This window comes from Bufo gargarizans, chromosome 2 (assembly GCF_014858855.1).
Source record: "Bufo gargarizans isolate SCDJY-AF-19 chromosome 2, ASM1485885v1, whole genome shotgun sequence".
Classification (NCBI taxonomy): Eukaryota; Metazoa; Chordata; class Amphibia; order Anura; family Bufonidae; genus Bufo; species Bufo gargarizans.
Genome location: NC_058081.1, coordinates 294753873 through 294774819, shown reverse-complemented (window position 1 = coordinate 294774819; position 20947 = coordinate 294753873). Strand labels below are relative to the sequence as shown.

The 20947-nt window shown below is 45.3% G+C and overlaps 1 protein-coding gene across 3 annotated transcripts in view; it reads right to left on the bottom strand.

The window, feature by feature from the left end:
• Positions 1–3977: 3977 nt before the first annotated feature.
• Positions 3978–20947, bottom strand: part of PAWR (pro-apoptotic WT1 regulator) — a 117775-nt gene continuing 100805 nt past the window's right edge. For all 3 annotated transcript variants that reach the window (XM_044280403.1, XM_044280401.1, XM_044280402.1), the window contains exons 5-7: positions 16415–16550; positions 16217–16321; positions 3978–6530 (exon numbers count right to left, since the gene is read on the bottom strand). In XM_044280403.1, the coding sequence (XP_044136338.1) occupies positions 6444–6530; positions 16217–16321; positions 16415–16550 (328 nt within the window). In that variant the 3' untranslated portion in view covers positions 3978–6443. The remainder of the gene's footprint in view (positions 6531–16216; positions 16322–16414; positions 16551–20947) is intronic.

Here is a 20947-nt window from a genome sequence, read left to right as displayed (position 1 = left end):
TTATTTTTTCCCCCCAAGAAACCAGTGTATTATTTCTCACTCGGACCTACATTGCTTCAATAAGAATCAGTCTAAGGTCTCATGCATATCACTGTATCCGTATTTTTGTATGTAAACCATGATCTACAAAATATGGCTACTTTCCGTGTACGCTTCGTATTTTTCTCATTCCCATCCATAAATATTGCCAGACCAGAATAGGAAATTTTCTATAATTTGCAGAATGGCCACTCGGATCCGCAAAAAATACAGATGTGTGCATGGCCCCATAGAAATGAACGGGTCAGTGTGCTATCCGCAAAACATATAGTCAGCACACGGATGAAAAACACAGTCCTATGCATGAGGCCTTATGGGGATTTTCTTCTTGAGCCACTAACTCCTAGCACACTTCCCTTAGATACTCACAGGCCCAAGTTTTCTGGAAGGCACTGAAGGCGAACACTTCCTTTACTGCCTCCAACATTTCTAATTCTTCCCTGCACACGGAAAGTCAAGTATCTAATCAATTTATACAGAATCATTGTACAGTTTAATATAGCACAGTGCAGTCTATAGACATATCTCATTTTTATTTTCCTTTTCACCCTAAAAGCAATGGAATTGCATGCAGAATCCGCAGCTGTTAAGGCTTATGTTCACCTTTGAATACCATGTATATATAGATATACTTTCCATGACAGGTGAGTAACTCTGTAAATACATTACGTGACTTATCTTTCACCTAATCATGAGCTATACACCCTGTTCTGACCTGAGCTGCATTCACAACTCTGCTAATTATTACTGGAAACAGTCAACAAGCTTATTGTCAGACACATCCCAACGCCTTAGGCTACTTTCACACTAGCGTTTTGGGCGTATCAGTCATGGATCTGCAAAAACGGATCCGTTACAATAATACAACCGCATGCATCCGTCATGAACGGATCCGGTTGTATTATGTCTTACATAGCCAAGACGGATCCGTCATGAACATCATTGAAAGTCAATGGGAGACGGATCAGTTTTCTATTGTGACAGATTGTGTCAGAGAAAACGGATCCGTCCCCATTGACTTACATTGTGTGCCAGGACGGATCCGTTTGGCTCAGTTTCGTCAGACGGTGTCCGCCTCCAGAGACGAATGGAGACTGAACAGAGGCAAACTGATGCATTCTGAGCAGATCCTTTGCCATTCAAAATGCATTAGGGCAAAACTGATCCGTTTTGGACCGCTTGTGAGATCCCTAGATGGATCTCACAAATGGAAAGCCAAAACGCCTGTGTGAAAGTAGCCTTAGCTGAGACACTCTAACTGAGACAGTTTCCCCATGATCAGTTTATGTTATAGTGCTTGGTGCAGCTCTGAGGAATAATACAGGGTGTAAATTACTGTATGATCTATCTTTTATACAGATAAAAGGGATTTTCTCACCAACAATGTAACATAATTATTGCAATTATGTTTCTGGTGTGCCCTACATGCTGACACAATTTTTAGGCTCCTTTCACACTCGCGTTGTTAATTCCGGTATTGAATTAATCAGATCCGTTTTGATTTTGGGATGCATCCGTTCCGTTAGGATGCGGTTGTGTGAAATCAAAATGGATCCGTCACTATATTGAAAGTCAATGGGTGATGGATACGTTATTTTAGGCTTAGGAACAGCAATGCAAGTGTGAAACAGGCCTTATGTCGGTATTCTTTTTCCCCCCATAATCAGTCATTCCTTGGTGGGCCAAGATGCATCTGATCTTCAAAATTGGGACCACATACGGTACCTGCATCTACATGACAGATGTGCTTGACTGCTGTAAAGCATTAAGCATGTAACCCTTCACTATTTTCTCTGCACATGTTCTATGTGAGAATGCAAGTAAGGCCTCCTGCATACCAACATATCAGTGTTGCAATCTGCAAAATATGAATGCGGTGTGTGTATCCCGCAATTTTCACCGGGCCCACTATAAAAAATCCTATTCTTGTTCACAAAATGGACAAAGATTAGGGCAGGTTCTATAAGGCCTCTTGCACACGACCGTATGGCTTTTTCAGTATTTTGCAGTCCGCAAAAAACTGATCCACAAAAAATACGGATGACATCCGTGTGCACTCCGTTTTTTGGAGAACGGAACAGCTGGCTCCTGAAGAACAGTACTATCCTTGTCCGTTAAGCGGACAATAATAGGACATGTTCCATCGTTGAACAGAACGGAAAAACGGAAAAGGAAGGCATACGGAGTACCTTCCGTTTTTTGTTTGCTGATCCATTGAAATGGATGGTTCTATATACGGTCCGTATGCGCAAAAAATGGAACATAAACAGAATTATTTTTTTTCGTGTGCTAGAGGCCTAAAGGATAAGTATCTGATCTGTGGGGGTCCAGGGGAACCTCTTCTAATCACAAAAATGAGTGGCTGAAGTGAATAGCACAATGGTCACACATGCAGCAGTAGTGCGGAGACCTTCTAGCAGCTTCCTGCAGGCCAGGTATTATCATGACTATAGGTCACGTGGCCTGTGAGCAGCTCATCCCCATTCACTTCAGTGGGCCCCTTTAAGCAACAGCGCACATGCTTGACCGCCGCTCCATTTACTCCACTCAGTGAGGGTCAGAGTGGTACCACCACTGATTAGTTACTTATCTCCTGGATCCACCCTATCCAAGTTCATATGGTAGGACAACTCTTTTAAAGGATTTATAAATGTATACAAGGATAATGCAAAAATATACAGGTATGTTGATTCCTATGGAGGACTACCCTTTTAAACTTGTATGTATAATTGTGGTCAGAGCAGGGTTAACATGGTGATTTGTTTCCACCAGGGTTTCGTAGCTGCACCACCGATCATTTGGGTTTGTGTGAACCGTACAGAAAGCGTTGCACCTGGATGATGATTCAGACATCAGGATAATACACATCTCCCAGGAACGTCAACCGCGTTCCACTAATCCTAGAGAAAATAATACGCTGTTCTTATCTAAATCTGTGCTTTGTGCCACCATTACACAAAGACTGCCCAGACGCATGTTAAAGGTGTATATTCTACTTAGATTATTTTTACATCATTTGTATTGCAACATTAAGCATGATTAACCAGAAAACAGATGAATTTAATAACTCCTATATGTTCTTCTAATACTTCATACCAAACGCTAAGCCACCAACTGAAAAATTACCTTGTACTACATCACCCAGACAAAAATATTTTAGACGAAAATCTATATTACAAGCAGTGATATTATGGACAACGTGTAGAAAAAATAATGGACATGTACAATAAGACAAAATACATAATTAAAACATTTGTTACAAAGTACATTTACACACCGCAGCCAAGCGCTTTCAGGTTTGCCCATTAGGCTCCCGTATTATTCTTGCTGCTATGGACTGACACCTCAAGGACCACACAGTAGAGATGTGGAGTGTTGGATGTGCTGTCTACCCATGTAGTGTGCCCACAGAAAGGCCCAGGACAGCATGGCAGTAAAGTAATACAGAAATGTTAAGATATGGAGATGCTTAAAGGGAGTTTGTCACCTCTTTTTCACCAATATAACTAACAGCGCTGTCCCACAGAAGATTGCAGACACGTTTCAAGCATACCTGTGTGCACTTTGTGTCTGTATTCAGTGTCCAGGAAAAGCACTTTTATTCTGCTGGAAAACAGCTCCCAAGTGCCCAAAGCAAACCAGACTGAAGAGGGGAGGGCTGCTTTAGCTGCTCATATCTTGGGACTGGTACCAGCTAGAAATATGACCTTGTTTGAAAGCTGGCATTCTAACTTTTCAAACAATACCAGAATCACAGCATTATATCCACTATATCTGAAGATATAGCTGTTAGAAATTGAGTCAGGAGTGAAAGCTGTTCTTACTTTGACTTTTAGCTGGGCACTTGGGAGCTGTTTTCCGGCAGAATAAAAGTGCTTTTCCTGGACACTGAATACAGACACAAAGTGCACACAGGTATGCTTGGAAAGTGCCTGCAATCTTCTGTGGGACAGTGCTCTTAATTATATTGGTGAAAATTAGGAGACAGATTCCCTTTAAATCACATCTGTCATTAGACTATGCTGCCATTCTATACGGTAGATCCATTCTCCTATTGGTGAAAGTGGCACAAAAATAACTTGCCATTTGTCTATTAGGAGTAATCCAAGAATACAACAGACACATTGGGGCAGATTTATCTTTACCATATGCCAGAAAACAGGCGCTCATGCAAAAATGTTTGGGCAAGGACCGTTTGTACATCATTTTCTGAAAAGGGGGAGTAATGTGAAGAAAATGCCGTCCTGATAAATCTCCCCCATATGGGTCCGATGGATTCACGAGGGGCCTCCTCACAGTGACTTAAAGCTCACCTCTGTGCGGGGGAGCGCTTCCCTCACAAATACACCAGACTCAAAATATGTTTATATATTTATCATTTAGAAATACGCTTAAATTAGGCCTATTTCTGGTGCAAATTGCGGCGCAAGGGTTCATTGTGCCCCAATATGCGCTTCTCTGCACTCACACTAGGTCTAAAAAAGGGTTTGTGATGTGGGTAAGGGCAGGGGGCAGCAGGCCCGTCTCATTTACCATTTTCTACGCCAATTTTAAGCATGGAAAATGGTCTAAAAGTAAGACAGCAAGGACGTCATCTTACCTTTAGAAGTGGAGGGAGACCCGCTGAACTTATGTAGATCCACCGCCAGGTATACGGCTTATTAAGACTGGTGTCTAAAACGCCGGTCTTAATAAATGCGCCCCTATGTGTCCAGTGTTTTCACTGAGCAGTCGTGGCAGCCAAATAGCCAGATATTTTGTGTGCCATATTAGCAAATAGGAGATTGAGTCTGCCACCATACTAGGCTGCCCATACATACAGCAGCACAGTGCAATGATAGAATAGGTTATAAAAAAGAAGCGATACTCGCCCGTTTCTCAGTCATTGTTCTCTGCCATGCTGGTCCGGTCCTCCTCGTGTTGCCTAGATAAGGGAAGTTCAGCCAATCACTGTAGACAGCTGAACACAGTGATGTCCCTGGATAAGCTTCTGTATACCCGGACTAGACCAGCGCCACTGAGAACAATGCTGGAGAAGAGGATATCCGTTTTTTTTTTTTTTTTTTAAGGTATTCTAGTGGTTATGTGAGATTTTCAATAATCCCACAAAATAATACCCTGTCAACATGGTAATTGCATTAGATCCTGTAAACATCTACTGTACAAGTTCATATGCACTATGCTCCTTGGCATATTATGACAGCTCCTTATAGTATTTTCAGATATTAGATTTTTATTGCAAGGTAAAATTAAAACCCAAAAGGAACTGGATAGGTACATGTAAACAATTCTTACTTCATTGTGAACTGCACTCCCTCCATCTTTCTATATGCATATACCCACAATGGAGCAGATAACATGGGGAGATAATGATAAGATTAGTATATCAGGACAATGTATCTAAAGGGTCTTTTACCTGGGCCGAGATAAATCGCTAACGAGAGTTCATACGAACGCTGGTTAGCGATTATCTGGCAGTGTAAAGATGCCGCCAAATACTCAAAGAAGAAGCAAAACGTTCATTCATCAGGTAACAGATTGTTTGTGCGGACACAAAAATCGTCATTTGCCTACAGCAGATTGTGCTACTGCCGGCAAACAACAAGTCAGTATGGAGACTAGAGATGACATTAGCGATCTCTCATACCCTTACTGTGGAGGAGATCGCTGTACGTAATGGCAGCTTTTTCCTCTGCTAGCGAGCAGACCCTTCCTTCCAATCAATCATCTGCTGTATCGTCCCGTCTAAAGGGACCTTAAGTGTCAATCGTTACCCCTAGTATGACTGCTGTATTATCAGAATGTGGATGGATTTCAATATGAGAAAAGAAACCTTATAGATTTTACAGGTAAAAATTCGGACTCTCCAGACAGGAGACATTCCTTTCCAGTGACTAGGTTCACATTCCTCTTCCTTCACTCTTTGTCCTCGGGAAATTTCTCCAGACATTGTGGGTGGGGAAACTCAGTCCTGGCCACTGTACTTGCCTCGGGTACACTTGACATACATTTAACAAGACCTAGATGTTTCATGAGCAATCTCTCCCATCATAGGCTGAAGAGCACGGAAAACATTGTGAGTCCAGATATGAAAAAAAATAAAATAAAATGCAAAGGACTGTTAAACGATCGACTGATTATTTCCACGACGGTGCAAAATCACTATATACCCAACCAGAACTATAAACCTTAAAATCTGCTGCAATTTGTTACCTTCAAGAACACAGTCTGTAATAATAAATATATAATTCTACTATTTTATCAAATTTTGAAAAGCATTGGGTACACCCCTTCATCGAAGAGGTTGCCTTAAGATCCCCATAACCAATTTCCCCTATGCTACCCCCTTGCATCTGAAGAAAAATCAGTAGTGTTGTTTCCACAGCGAACTGTCATTGCGGCTCCTATCTTGTCAGCTGGCCAACCACTTTCAGAAGGGTCTTATTTTCTTGCTTTAGCTGTTTATTTTCATCTTCTATATCATCCAAATCCTTAAGAAGAAAATGAAAAGAGGCATTCAGTAAAAGAACACGGTTTGGGGTAAAATGCATTAGAAAAGGCAATCTAGTAAATACATAGTACACATGATTTAAGAAGGGGAAATAGAGGGATAAATGGATAAAAGAAACCCATTAGGAATGAATCACTGAGGGCTTTACATTTGATGGCATATGAAATACACAGCAGACTACGGGCATGTAGTGTAATATGTGTGTCCATGAGGCTTTCTATCAAATATATAAAAAATAGGGTGTTTTGTAATCCCAGTCCATCTGTATCATTTAGGATTTCACAACCTAACCCTAGCTTTAAGATTTCCTACAGCTTCACAAGCTCAGAGCTCAAAATTGTGTTACTTGCACACATATGTCCATGCAACACCAACCATACATAGCCTTCACACTAAGTCCCTGAGATCTCAACTTAGGGGCTGAACCATAATTAAGAAAGCACAATTAACAGCTTGTACTTAATAGAAGTACTTAGTACTTCTTAGGTACTTACCTAAAGGGGTTACCCCATGATAGAATTAGAACCAGCCCTGTACCTCACATGGAACCAGAGCCATTACCATTAATTGCTCCAATTGCTCTCCTACACAGTATTTATTTCAAGTTGGCAGCTCAGGGGGAGTGTCCTTTCTGCTGTAGCTCTCTCTCCCTATCACATCTCAGGGGGAGTGTCCTTTCTGCTGTAGCTCTCTCTCCCTATCACAGTTCAAAAGGATTGTCCTTTCTGCTGTAGCTCTCTCCCTATCACAGCTCAAGGGGAGTGTCCTTTCTGCTGTAGCTCTCTCTCCCCCTATCACAGCTCAAGGGGAGTGTCCTTTCTGCTGTAGCTCTCTCTCCCTATCACAGCTCAAGGGGATTATCCTTTCTGCTGTAGCTCTCTCACACATTCTTAAAAAGAACAACAGAAGAACTGGACAACAAAGACAAACATGCCAAGAGCGATGATAGGTCCTTTTTAACTTACAAGTGATTTAAGGTGTATATTTTAAAGATTATTAGGGTCATTTATCAAACTGGTGTAAAGCAGAACTGGCTTAGTTGCCCATAGCAACTAGTCAGATTCCTCCTTTCATTTCTGACAGCTACTTTGGAAAATGAAAGGTGGAATCTGATTGGTTGCTATGGGCAACTAATCCAGTTCTATTTTACACCAGTTTGATAAATGACCCCATATACACTGCCTGTCCTAAAAAAAAAGTCGGCACCTGGATTTAACTAAGCAAATAGTTATGAGCCTCCTATTGGATGATTACTGCAAGGGTGATTATCTTTCAGCTGGCAATAAGTTATTTAACCCCAACTGGTGCAATGAGTTGCTTCTCAAATGGTTGTGGAAAAGATGTTAGTCTGTTTGAGAAGGATCAGATCTTTGGCATGCATCAAGCAGAGAAAACATCTAAGGAGATTGCAGAAACTACTAAAATTGGGTTAAGAACTGTCCAACACATTATTAAAAACTGTTAGGATAGTGGGGACCCATCGTATTCGAGGAAGAAATGTGTCGGGGAAAAAAATCCTGAATGATCGTGATCGGCGATCACTTAAACGTTTGGTGAAATCAAATCAAATCAAAGAAAAACAACAGTAGAACTCAGGGCAATGTTTAATAGTGAAAGTAAGAGCATTTCCACATGCACAATGTGAAGGGAACTCAAGGGATTGGGACTGAACAGCTGTGTAGCTGTAAGAAAACCACTATTCAGTGAGGCAAACCAGAAAAAAGGCTTCAATTTGCTAGGGAGCATAAAGATTGGACTCTGGAGCAATGGAAGAAGGTCATGTGGTCTGATAAGTCCAGATTTACCCTGTTCCAGAGTGATGGGCGTATTAGGGTAAGAAGAGAGGCAGATGAAGTGATGCACCCATCATGCCTAGTGCCTACTGTACAAGCCTGTGGGGGCAGTGCTTTGATCTGGGGTTGCTGCAGTTGGTCGGGTCTAGGTTCAGCAACAGTATGTGCTCCAAGAATGAGGTCAGCTGACTACCTGAACATACTGAATGACCAGGTTATTCCATCAATGGATTTTTTCTTCCCTGATGGCATGGGCATGATCCAAGATGACAATGCCAGGATTCATCAGGCTCAAACTGTGAAAGAGTGGTTCGGGGAGCATGAGACATAATTTTCACACAGGGATTGGCCACCACAGAGTCCAGACCTTAACCCCATTGAGAATCTTTGGGATGTGCTGGAGAAGGCTTTGCGCAGCAGTCAGACTACCATTATCAATGCAGGATCTTGGTGAAAAATGTATGCAACACTGGATGGAAATAAACATTGCAGAAGCTTATTGAAACAATGCCACAGCGAATGCATGCCGTAATCAAAGCTAAAGGCAGTCCAACGAAATGTTAGAGTGTGTGACCTTTTTTTTGGGTGGCGACTTTTTTTTGGCCAGGCAGTGTATTTGTACAAACTTTCCCTAGAATTGCATGTATTAAATAAAAGCAAAGAACTGGGTGTCATGAGCAATGTAGGAAAAAAGCAAAACTACATATGGTCACAAGCAATGAAAATGTCTGGGAAAAAAGGAATCATGGTCATATGAATGATGCATTTTTGAGACATCCTCAAATAACTACAGGTCCTTCTAAAAAATAAAATAGCATATTGTGATAAAGTTCATTATTTTCTGTAATGTACTGATAAACATTAGACTTTCATATATTTTAGATTCATTACACACAACTGAAGTAGTTCAAGCCTTTTATTGTTTTAATATTGATGATTTTGGCATACAGCTCATGAAAACCCAAAATTCCTATCTAAAAAAATTAGCATATCATGAAAAGGTTCTCTAAATGAGCTATTAACCTAATCATCTGAATCAACCAATTAACTCTAAACACCTGCAAAAGATTCCTGAGGCTTTTAAAAACTCCCAGCCTGGTTCATTACTCAAAACCGCAATCATGGGTAAGACTGCCGACCTGACTGCTGTCCAGAAGGCCATCATTGACACCCTCAAGCAAGAGGGTAAGACACAGAAAGAAATTTCTGAACGAATAGGCTGTTCCCAGAGTGCTGTATCAAGGCACCTCAGTGGGAAGGCAAAAGTGTGGCAGAAAACGCTGCACAACGAGAAGAGGTGACCGGACCCTGAGGAAGATTGTGGAGAAGGACCGATTCCAGACCTTGGGGGACCTGCGGAAGCAGTGGACTGAGTCTGGAGTAGAAACATCCAGAGCCACCGTGTACAGGCGTGTGCAGGAAATGGGCTACAGGTGCCGCATTCCCCAGGTCAAGCCACTTTTGAACCAGAAACAGCGGCAGAAGCGCCTGACCTGGGCTACAGAGAAGCAGCACTGGACTGTTGCTCAGTGGTCCAAAGTACTTTTTTCGGACGAAAACAAATTTTGCATGTCATTCGGAAATCAAGCTGCCAGAGTCTGGAGGAAGACTGGGGAGACGGAAATGCCTAAATGCCTGAAGTCCAGTGTCAAGTACCCACAGTCAGTGATGGTCTGGGGTGCCATGTCAGCTGCTGGTGTTGGTCCACTGTGTTTTATCAAGGGAAAGGTCAATGCAGCTGTCATGGAACCATGAACCAGACGTACAACAAGAGATAAGTGGAAAATAAGAAGGTTTTATTGAAGAGCAAGCCGTAAGCAAAAGTCCAAACGGATGGCTAAACCGAAGCAGGGTCTTGTGGAGACAGAGGTCAGGAACCAGAAGGGTAGTCAGACGAAGCCAGGATCAGGAACCAACGGGGTAGTCAGACGAAGCCAGGATCAGGAACCAATGGGGTAGTCAGACGAGGCCAGGATCAGGAACCAGAAGCAGCAGCAGTCTTGGAAGCATGTGAACACAGGAGGACCAAGCAAGGAACTGAAGCCACAGACCTCCTATATATATGAGCTAGGCATCCAGCTCCTCCCAGTGGGAAGGAGGAGCCGCAGGGTGGGAGGCTACAAGAAAACCCAGAAACCAAGATGGCCGCCAGCACATGTCAAACGAAGGGAACAGCAAGGAGGTAAGACCATGACAGTACCTCCCCCTCAAGGGCCCCTCCTCCGCGGAGTAAGGAACGGTTTCTGAGGGAAGCGTGCGTGGAAGGCTCGGAGCAAGGCAGGAGCATGGACATCTGCGGAGGGAACCCAGGAACGCTCCTCTGGACCATAACCACGCCAATGGACCAAAAACTGCACCCGGCCGCGGACCAGGCGTGAGTCCAAGATATTGCTCACCTCATACTCCTCACGATTGCCCACTTGGATCGGACGAGGCCGAGGAATCGAGGAAGTGAAACGATTACACACCAGTGGCTTCAACAGGGAGACATGAAACACGTTGGAGATCCGCATGCCAGGAGGAAGCGCAAGGGCATAGGCTACCGGGTTTACCCTGCGAAGCACTCGGAAGGGACCAACAAAGCGAGGCGCCAGCTTGGGAGTGGGCACTCGAAGGTTGAGGTTGCGGGTGGACAACCATACGCAGTCTCCGACCTGGTAGGAAGGAGCGGGCGCTCGTCTGCGATCAGCCTGGAGTCTCTGGCGCTGCGCAGAGACCTCAAGGGACCTCTGGATCTGTACCCAAGAAGCACGTAGGACGGAAAGGTGATCCTCCACAGCCGGAATATCCTGGGGAGAGAATACCTCCGGTAACACGGCAGGTTGGAACCCATAATTGGCCATGAAGGGAGACGTCCCAGAGGAAGAGTTCACCGCCGTGTTCCTGGCAAACTCAGCCCAAGGCAGGAGGTCAACCCAATTGTCTTGGTGATCGGAGACATAGCAACGAAGGAATTGCTCCAAGGCCTGATTGGATCGTTCTGCGGCCCCATTGGACTGAGGGTGGTAGGCCGAGGAAAAAGAGAGATGAATCCCCAACTGGGAGCAAAAGGAGCGCCAGAACCTGGACACAAACTGACTCCCCCGATCCGACACAATCTCCTTGGGCAAACCGTGCAACCGGAAGACCTCCCTGGCGAAAATCGTGGCCAACTCTTGTGCAGAGGGTAACTTCTTGAGAGGAACACAGTGGCACATTTTGGAAAACCGATCCACAATCATGAGAATGACCGTATGGCCTCGGGATGCAGGGAGGTCCACAATGAAATCCATCCCCAGGTGTGACCATGGACGCTCCCCGGTGGCTATGGGTTGCAAAAGGCCCAACGGAAGGTGCCGAGGGGACTTACTCTGGGCACAAACGGAGCATGCCGCTACATATGCGGCGATGTCGGAACGTAGAGAAGGCCACCAGAACAGACGTGAAACAGCCCAGGACAGCTGATTCTTTCCAGGATGCCCCGCGGCCTTGGAGTTATGGTAGGTTCGCAACAACCGAGTGCGCAACTCCTCAGGCACAAAACACCTGCCGTTGGGTCTCCCAGAGGGAGCACCAGATTGAGCCGCCAAAATCTGCTCACCCAGGGGAGAGGTCAGGCTGGTGCGAATGGCGGCCAGGATCTGATTCGGAGGTATGACCGAAGTCGGAATCGACTCCTCCCCGGACAGCTCGGAGTACTGCCGTGATAAGGCATCCGCTCTGATGTTCTTGGAACCGGGTAGGTAGGAGACCACGTAATTAAAACGTGACAAGAACAGAGCCCATCTGGCCTGACGTGGTGTCAATCTCTTGGCCTCAGAGAGGTAGGTCAGATTCTTGTGGTCCGTCAGGATGAGAACCGGAACCACCGAGCCCTCGAGCAAGTGCCTCCATTCTTTAAGGGCCTGCACGATGGCCAATAACTCCCTGTCACCAATCTGATAGTTGCACTCCGCGGAAGACAGTTTCCGGGAGTAAAACCCACAATGAAGCAGAGGACCCTCCGGTGTTCTACGCTGAGACAGGAGGGCGCCTACTCCCGTCTCAGACGCGTCCACCTCGAGGACAAACGGCAACCCAGGGTTGGGATGCGACAGAATCGGAGCCGACACAAAGGCGGACTTTAGAGCCTCAAAAGCTCGGATGGCCTCGGGCGGCCAGACCTGGGGATTACTGCCCTTCCTGGTCAGATCCGTGAGAGGCTTGGCTAGCATGGAAAAGTCCCTGATGAACTTCCGATAATAATTGGCGAAGCCCAAAAAGCGCTGCAGGGCACGAAGACCACTGGGCTGGGGCCACTGTAAGACAGCCGAAACCTTCTCAGGATCCATGGAGAACCCCTCAGCGGAAATGATGTAACCTAAGAAGGTTACCTGGGATCGGTGAAATTCGCATTTCTCAAGCTTACCGAACAGCTTGTTCTCTCGTAACCGTTGCAACACTCGTCTGACATCCATAATGTGGGCCTCCATGGATTCAGAATATACCAAGATGTCATCCAAATAGACCACCACACACTGCTGCAACAGGTCACGGAAAACATCGTTGATGAATTCCTGGAAGACTGCGGGCGCATTGCACAACCCAAAGGGCATAACCAAGGATTCATAATGACCAGTCCTGGTGTTAAACGCGGTCTTCCACTCATCGCCCGCCTTGATCCTTACCAGGTTATATGCCGCCCTCAGGTCGAGTTTGGTAAAGACCGTGGCCCCTTTGAGGCGATCGAACAGCTCGGAAATCAAGGGTATCGGGTAAGCGTTCTTGATCGTGATGCGATTGAGACCCCTGTAATCGATGCAAGGCCTCAACTCACCGCTCTTCTTTTTCACAAAGAAAAATCCAGCCCCTGCCGGGGACGAGGATTTGCGAATGTGTCCGCGTGAAAGCGCCTCCCTCACGTACTCCTCCATGGCCTCATTCTCCGCTACCGACAGTGGATAGACTTTGCCACGAGGAGGAACGGCACCAGATTGTAACTCTATGGCACAATCGTATGGGCGGTGCGGAGGTAGGGCAACCGCACGCACCTTATCGAATACATCCCGGTACTCCTCGTATTCAGGAGGCAACAGAGAGTCCGAGGAAGTACTCAGCAACTTGACAGGCCCATGGATGCAACTAGCCCCACACTGCGGTGACCACGAGAGGATCTCGGCCGATTTCCAATCGAAAGTCGGATTATGCTTCTGGAGCCAGGGGTACCCCAAGACCACCGAGTAGTGTGGAGACGAAATAACCTGGAGACAGACCGACTCTCTGTGAACGGCACCAATGGCCATCCCCACTGGAAGGGTCTCATGAGTCACGTGTGGCGGCAGAAGGGGTCTGCCGTCTATCGCCTCAAGAGCCAGTGGGGAACCTCGAGGCTGCAGAGGAATGGAATTGGCGGCAGCGAACACACTATCAATGAACAAACCACCAGCACCAGAGTCCACCAACGCCTGGGTCGTCACCGAGCCCCCGACCCAGGAGAGGACAACAGTAATCAGTGGTTTGTCAACACGGGAAACCGGGGACGAGGAGACTCCACCCAAGATCTGCCCCCGACAGGATCTCAGGTGCGAGCGTTTCCCGGACGGTTCGGGCATGCCAACCGAAAATGCCCACCGAGACCACAGTACATGCATCGGCCCTCGCGTCTCCGGAGTACCCTCTCCCCCTCGGACAGGCGAGCAAACCCCAGCTGCATGGGTTCACCCCCAGACAAGTCATCCCCAGGAGGCGTGGGAGGAGAGGGAGGCACGGGTGGGACAGCAAACGTAGGCGCCAATCTGTTAGAAGGCCTCCGCAGGCTCTCCTTAAAGGAAGGTCTCTCCCTGAGTCTGGTGTCAATCAAAATCAGGAAAGAAATAAGAGACTCGAGCTCCACTGGTAGGTCCTTAGCTGCAACCTCATCCTTCAAGGCATCCGAGAGACCATGAGAGAAAGCAGCGACCAGAGCCTCATTATTCCAGCCCACCTCTGCTGCCAGGGTACGAAACTCAATGGCGTATTCAGCTACGGATCGTGAACCCTGTCTGATGGACATAAGGAGCTTCGCAGCAGAGGCAGCGCGAGCCGGCACATCGAATACCTTCCGAAGAGAAGCAACAAAACCGGAAAACTCGGCAACCACCGGATTGTTGTTCTCCCATAAAGGGCTGGCCCAGGCCAAGGCCTTGTCCGAGAGCAGCGAGATCAAGAAGCCCACCTTTGATCTCTCAGTAGGAAAGGCATGTGGCAGCAACTCGAAGTAAATGCCCACTTGGTTAAGGAAACCTCGGCACTGAGTTGGCTCTCCCCCAAAGCGCTGTGGAAGGGGGGCAGAACCGGTCATACCCCGAAACACCACAGGCGCAGCAACAGGTGTCGGGGTAGACTCTGGCGCAACAACCGGAGCGGCAGTAGGAGCGGGCCCAGGAGCGACAACCGACCCATCGGCAACGGAAGCTAAATGAGCCGTGCGTTCAAGCAGGGTTTGCAACGCCACAGCGAACCGACCCAACAGGTGATCCTGCTGATCAAGTCTGGCAACCAGCGAAGGTAGCAAGGATGGCCCTGTACCGTCAGAATTCATGGCTTGGTCCTAATGTCATGGAACCATGAACCAGACGTACAACAAGAGATAAGTGGAAAATAAGAAGGTTTTATTGAAGAGCAAGCCGTAAGCAAAAGTCCAAACGGATGGCTAAACCGAAGCAGGGTCTTGTGGAGACAGAGGTCAGGAACCAGAAGGGTAGTCAGACGAAGCCAGGATCAGGAACCAACGGGGTAGTCAGACGAAGCCAGGATCAGGAACCAATGGGGTAGTCAGACGAGGCCAGGATCAGGAACCAGAAGCAGCAGCAGTCTTGGAAGCATGTGAACACAGGAGGACCAAGCAAGGAACTGAAGCCACAGACCTCCTATATATATGAGCTAGGCATCCAGCTCCTCCCAGTGGGAAGGAGGAGCCGCAGGGTGGGAGGCTACAAGAAAACCCAGAAACCAAGATGGCCGCCAGCACATGTCAAACGAAGAGAACAGCAAGGAGGTAAGACCATGACAGTAGCTAGCTATCAGGAGATTTTGGAGCACTTCATGCTTCCATCTGCTGAAAAGCTTTATGGAGATGAAGATTTCATTTTTCAGCACGACCTGGCACCTGCTCACAGTGCCAAAACCACTGGTAAATGGTTTACTGACCATGGTATTACTGTGCTCAATTGGCCTGCCAACTCTCCTGACCTGAACCCCATAGAGAATCTGTGGGATATTGGGAAGAGAAAGTTGAGAGACGCAAGACCCAACACTCTGGATGAGCTTAAGGCCGCTATCGAAGCATCCTGGGCCTCCATAACACCTCAGCAGTGCCACAGGCTGATTGCTTCAATGCGGCGTGGCATGGAGGCAGTCATTTCTGCAAAAGGATTCCCGACCAAGTATTGAGTGCATAACTGAACATAATTATTTGAAGGTTGACTTTTTTTGTATTAAAAACACTTTTCTTTTATTGGTCGGATGAAATATGCTATTTTTTTTAGATAGGAAATTTGGGTTTTCATGAGCTGTATGCCAAAATCATCAATATTAAAACAATAAAAGGCTTGAACTACTTCAGTTGTGTGTAATGAATCTAAAATATATGAAAGTCTAATGTTTATCAGTACATTACAGAAAATAATGAACTTTATCACAATATGCTAATTTTTTGAGAAGGACCTGTATGACGTAAGCTAAATAAAAAGAGTAGGAATAAAACACAAAATGGCATTCTAGTAAAAGCATGCATCATATGCAGCCAGGCGCCCCATGAACAGTACCTAGCAGCCATAGATAGAGGTCTACATGAGAAGCTATAGCCACAACTGCTCAGAAATACTCTACAAAACCACTAGTCCATTTCATAACAATCAGTGTCCCACACACTTACTCTGTTCAGTAAGTCAATTTCCTCCTTCATTTTCAGAATTAACTCCTCTTTGTCTTGCATTATCTTCACTAACCTTACATTTTCTTGCCTCTCTTTTGCTAGTTCCTGTAAAACATACATCAAATATGAAGATGAACAATTCCCTGGTACGATCATACATTTTAATAAGTGGGTTGCTGGGGTGAAACAACCTCTTACCTTTTCAAGCTCCTCAATCTTTTTTTCTAATGAACTTCCCTGGCTAGCAGGTGCGTCCTTGTTGAAGCGACTACAATTTGTCCTGTCACTTCGCGAGTGGCGATTTAAAATCTCATCATCGGGGGCATTATTGACACTGAAAAACAAGACAGCGAGTCAGGATATTAGGTAGAAAACACCTAGACATGCTGACCCTACGAGTGTAAGGCCTAGTTCACACTTTAATGTGACTTGCCCAGTGATTTCCATCCGTGACTGTGAGCCAAAACCAGGAGTAGGAGCTACAAGAAGATAAAGTATAGTGGAAAGATCTCTTCTATTCTGTTTTTGTGACCTTCACCTGGCTTTAGCTCACAATTACTGATGGAAATCACTGATCAAATCATTGAAATGTGAACTAGGCTGACATTTGTGTTTCAGTTCTATTGGCTGCATTGGGGTACTTGTACTAAAAGCAGTACTTCTTTCAGCGTACAAAAGTGGCTCAGTGGTTAGCACTGGTGCCTTGCAGCGCTGGGATCCTAGGTTTGAATCCAACCAAGGACAACATCTGCATGGGGTTTGTATGTTCTCCCCATGTTTGTGTGGGTTTCTTCCGGTTTCCTCCCACACTCCAAAGACATACTTCTAGGGAGTTTATATTGTGAGCCCCATTGGGGACAGCAAGCCATGTCTGTAAAGCGCTGCAGAATATGTCAGAATAAGTGCATAAAATAAAAGTCAGTATATGCCAGAAAACCGGGAAAATTCTATCTGAAATCTATACCAGATTCAAGTTTCCAGTGCATGGACAGCACAAGATGCATCAAATGTACTAATAGGTGGGCACCTCTTAGTAAACTAGGTGCTTCTTCTTAAGGTTGCCATATAAAGCGCTAGTCTTTAGTAAGTGTGTACAATTGTGTATACGTCTATTGCCAACTACAGACGGCCACGCACATCCAGTAGCTGTCGACTAAACAATCATTCAGCCGACAGCTATCTATCCATGCTCGGCTGAATGTGTATTTAAGGACTCATTCAGGCTACTTTCACACTAGCGGCACGGACATCAGGCAGGCTGCGCCTTCGGATCCGTCCTGCCACTAGTGAACGTGTGCCCCCGGACTGCAGCTCCATCCGCATTGACCATAATGGGGGTGGAGTTCCAGCAGAGGCACGGCAGCGCACAGCGAAAGGCTTCTGGAATAAAACTACGACATGTCCGACCTTTATTCCGGCAGACTCTCGCCGTGCACTGCCGTGCCTCAGCCGGAACTCCGCCCCGCCTCCATTATGGTCAATGACGACTGAGCGGCAGTCCGGGGGCACACGTTCACTAGTGGCAGGACGGATCTGACAGGCTGTTTACCCGACGGAACAGCCTGTTGGAGGTCCACGCCGCTAGTGTGAAAGTAGCTTAACACGACCGTATCAGTTTTTGCAGAACGCAAATTGTGGATCAAATTACACAACCATGGGAGACGTAATCGTTAGTCCTTTTTATCAATTGAATGGTTACCCCAATATTGACACTATAAAAAATATAAATGGAGGGTGACCTCAATTAAAATGAAAATTGGGGATCCACCAAACACAGATACAGGCAGTGTGCCCTTTGCATAACGGAACATTCTCCTTCATGATAGAAATGCCCATTCTTGTCCACAAATACGGGCAAGAATAGGACATGTTCTATCTTTTTTGAGGGGCCACGGAATGGACATATGAATGCGGACAGTACATGGTGAATCTGCTTCTGATCAAAAAAATTGCAGAACGGATGCGGACAGAAATATACGGTCGTGTGATCGGGCCCTTATGGAGAGGGGAAGAAAGTCATTGCCAGACACCTTTGGCAAACACTTAAGTCCTGGGAAAACAAAAGGATTGGGTAAAAATGTTCACTCTGCCGTTTCCTTCTCTGAACTCCGCTGTGTGGGGAGAGTCGGGGGCTCCCCACACAAATTAGACTGTCAGCTGGACCCCCCCCCTCGTTCTCGGTGGGTTTGGCTGACAGTATGTATGGGGGCCTTAAATCTTCTAAAGACATGGCAGTAAAAATATGCTATACCAATACGCCAAATACAGTCACTAGAATAAGAAAATTTTATATTTAGATTGTTTTTTCTTAAAATAAGTTTGTTTTAATATTTTTTATGTTTAAAGCAAAATCCAAAGTTAACTAGATCCTGAAGTAAAACACTGTTTTTCTTGGGCAAATATCTAAAACAACGGGATTAAATATCTCATATTTATTGGCATTGATTCCCCGGCACCCAGTAAACCTTATATGGTGACGATATCGGAGAGTTCGATTTCAGCCTAATTTTTACTAAGTAAATAAAGGGGTTAATGTGATTACTACAGCTAGAAGCAGAAACAGGGCGCCATGCTTGAAGCCACTGCAACCCAAACAGAAGTAATAACTGCAGGAGGACTATTGTTAATGTAGCTATGCCAACTGGAAAAATTATGACTATAAGATAGGGTGCTGGAAACATCAGTCAGAAGAACATTTGTCTTCTGCAAACCAGATGATTGATCATGATCGGGGAACTGCTGGCTTGTGCCTGGCAAAAACAAGCCAGCTGTGCCAAGAGAACCAATTAGAAGTCCATGCTGCCCAATTACTATTCATCACTGTAAAGACGCTTATGGGACACTGCTGATTGTCTTATCCTATTATGCCGGCAGCGATTTATTTTTAGAAGTGATATCAGGCCAAACAAGTTGTGAAACTATCTGGTTTGGGAAAACAGTACTAGTTCCCACAAATGTATCTCAGCTCAGTGTGCAAAACCGTCACGTACTCTGCGAGGTTGCCGTTTCAGGGCAGACAGCTACTTGAAAACGGTTTACGTGGTTTTCCACATCTTCTACAAGACTGCATGTTAAAGGGGTTGTGTCACTTCAGCAAATAGCATTTACCATGTAGAGAAAGTTAATACAAGGCACTTACTAATGTATTGTGATTGTCCATATTGTGTCCTTTGATGGCTGGATTAATTTTTCCATCACATTATACACTGCTCGTTTCCATGGTTACGACCATCCTGCAGTCCATTAGCAGTAGACGTGCTTGTACACTATAGGAAAAATAACCAGCCTATGTGCTCTCCCACGATCCTGGCCACCAGAGAGGCGGGCGCTTTTTCCTATAGTGTGCAAGCACGAGGACCGCTGCAGGATGGTCGTAACCAAAGAAATGAGCAGTGTATAATGTGATGGAAAAATGACTACAGTCATAAAAGGAGGCAATATGGACAATCACAATGTATTAGTAAGTGTCTTGTATTAACTTTCTCTACATCATAAATGCCATCTGCTGAAGTAACCCCTTCACATAACTAACTCGCTGCTTGCGAGCCATTATTTCAGCCCAGTGCACTGCGCTACAGGTACGCCGTTCACATCTGCAGGGACTTTCTCCATTCTGAAGTAGTGATGTATGACAGCTGAAAATTAGTGCAAATTCAACTGCAAAGTAAAGATTTAAGGAGGCCACACACATTAGATAGAAGTTGGTCGATGGTTGAACAAACAATCTGGTGAACGATCATTTTTCAGGCATGGCCAACTTAGAGATGACTCCATACTGGCCATTACAGTTGTTCAAACTGTCCATACAGATGTATCTGAGCTAAAATTGACTCTGATAACACAAGTCACAGTGTTATCTTGGTAACTTTGTGACAAAAGCCATTTAAATCCACTGAAGAGTTAGTTATCTTTCTCTTGCCATTCTTTACTTATCGCGTTAACCGTCAAGTTTAGCTCGGCTGCATCTGTGCATGTTCTAAGTCAGGAGATGGACAAAAAATGCTCCTGGGAAAATTCTTCTAAAGAAACATGTTTTGTTCATGAAGTACAGCTGGGCGATTTAGCTAAAAAATAAAATCTCAATTTTGGATAATTTTAAATTTAAATCTAATTTTTTTGTTAATTAAACGGAAAAAAATACCAAGAATATACATACTGGCAGAGCAGGGATACATGTACAGTCGTGGCCAAAAGTTTTAAGAATGACACAAATATTAGTTTTCACAAAGTTTGCTGCTAAACTGCTTTTAGATCTTTGTTTCAGTTGTTTCTGTGATGTAGTGAAATATAATTACACGCAATTCATACGTTTCAAAGGCTTTTATCGACAACTACATGACAGTTATGCAGTCAGTATTTACAGTGTTGGCCCTTCTTTTTCAGGACCTCTGCAATTCGACTGGGCATGCTCTCAATCAACTTCTGGGCCAATTCCTGACTGATAGCAACCCATTCTTTCATAATCACTTCTTGGAGTTTGTCAGAATTAGTGGGTTTTTGACCACAAATTCTTACTGGGATTAAGATCTGGGGAGTTTCCAGGCCATGGACCCAAAATGTCAACGTTTTGGTCCCCGAGCCACTTCGTTATCACTTTTGCCTTATGGCACGGTGCTCCATCGTGCTGGAAAATGCATTGTTCTTCACCAAACTGTTGTTGGATTGTTGGAAGAAGTTGCTGTTGGAGGGTGTTTTGGTACCATTCTTTATTCATGGCTGTGTTTTTGGGCA